General features: G+C 54.8%; 1 protein-coding gene across 1 annotated transcript in view; it reads left to right on the forward strand.

Moving 5' to 3' along the window:
* VOLCADRAFT_93234 (uncharacterized protein) overlaps nucleotides 1-1,400 on the forward strand; it is a gene marked incomplete at both ends in the record, with an annotated part of 14,774 nt that overhangs the window by 8,775 nt on the left and 4,599 nt on the right. The window contains 2 exons of the mRNA XM_002952473.1: nucleotides 227-307; nucleotides 748-783. Of these exons, the coding sequence (XP_002952519.1) occupies nucleotides 227-307; nucleotides 748-783 (117 nt within the window). The remainder of the gene's footprint in view (nucleotides 1-226; nucleotides 308-747; nucleotides 784-1,400) is intronic.

Raw genomic sequence — 1,400 nt, forward strand, 5'->3', positions numbered from 1 at the left:
GGCCATTGAGAGTCGCAATTCGGAGGTCGTGTCGGAAATGTTTTCCATTTGACCCGCGCCCCGCGCCGTGTGTGTTTTTCTCCATCCCTTGCCCCCGTGTGCTTCACTCTCTCCCCCACCTATGCCCGTCCCGAACCCCTACTGGTATTGCTCAACTCGTCTGTGTTTCGTCGTATCTCCCCCTTCCCCCGCCCTAAACTCCGTCCTCAACCCCCGTCTGGCCCAGGTTACGGATATCGCCATTATTATCGTGGCGGCGGATGACGGTGTACGACCGCAAACCCGGGAGGCGGTAGCGCATGCGCAGGTGTGGTTTACTAGGGGAAGATGGGAGGGGGAGAGACGGGGGGGAGGGGGCGAATGGGGGAAGAGGGGAACAGCCCTTTTTGCAGACCCTAGCCAGGGAGGGTAAGGTCCTGCTGCAAGGAAAAAGACATGCCTGCGTATGCATGTATGTATGTATGTATGTATGTATGTATGTATGTATGTATGTATGTATGTATGTATGTATGTATGTATGTATGTATGTATGTATGTATGTATGTATGTATGCCAAACTGTATATGTGTGTTGGGTTAAATGTATGCGAGTGAGTGTGGTGTGTGCTTAAACATGATGACACGCGTGCACCACCACCGCGCTTTGATTTTTTTCAAAATCATACACATACACACACATACACACATTCTCAAGAATGCCCTCCTTTCCCCCCCCCGGTCCGTCCCCGCCTCCCCCTCTCTCCCCCAGGCTGCAGGGGTACCCATAGTGGTCGCCATCAACAAGGTGGATAAACCCGGAGCTGACGTGGAGCGAGTCAAGCAGGTGAGTGCTACTGCTGCTACTGCTGCTGCTACTGCTGCTGCTGCTGCTGCTACTGCTGCTGCTACTGCTGCTGCTGCTGCTACTGCTGCTGCTACTGCTGCTGCTACTGCTGCTGCTGCTGCTACTGTTGCTGCTACTGTTGCTGCTACTGCTACTGCTGCTGCTACTGCTGCTGCTACTGCTGCTGCTGCTACTGCTACTGCTACTGCTACTGCTGCTGCTACTGCTGCTGCTACTGCTGCTGCTACTGCTACTGCTACTAGCGCGTGCACTCACACGTAGGGGAGTTGGTGTGGGAGGGGAAAGAGGTGGGGGTGAAGGGGATGCATGAAAAGGGGGGTAAGTGGGTTGGTGTGCTCGACGGAGGAAGGTAGGTTTGGACTGGACCTGTACGACTGTGTGTGTTTGTGCCTGCTCTGGCTCTAATGTTTATTTTGTCTGGCTGTGTTTGTCATCTCTCCCAACCAACCGCTCTCCCAACCAACCGCTCTCCCCCAACTTTCCCACGTCGGCCGACCTTCCTTCCCCGTTGACTTTGCATGAGTTTCCCTCTCTCCACTCCCCCTCCCTCTCCCCCA

Source organism: Volvox carteri (genome assembly GCF_000143455.1).
Source record: "Volvox carteri f. nagariensis unplaced genomic scaffold VOLCAscaffold_30, whole genome shotgun sequence".
In the NCBI taxonomy this organism is placed as follows: Eukaryota; Viridiplantae; Chlorophyta; class Chlorophyceae; order Chlamydomonadales; family Volvocaceae; genus Volvox; species Volvox carteri.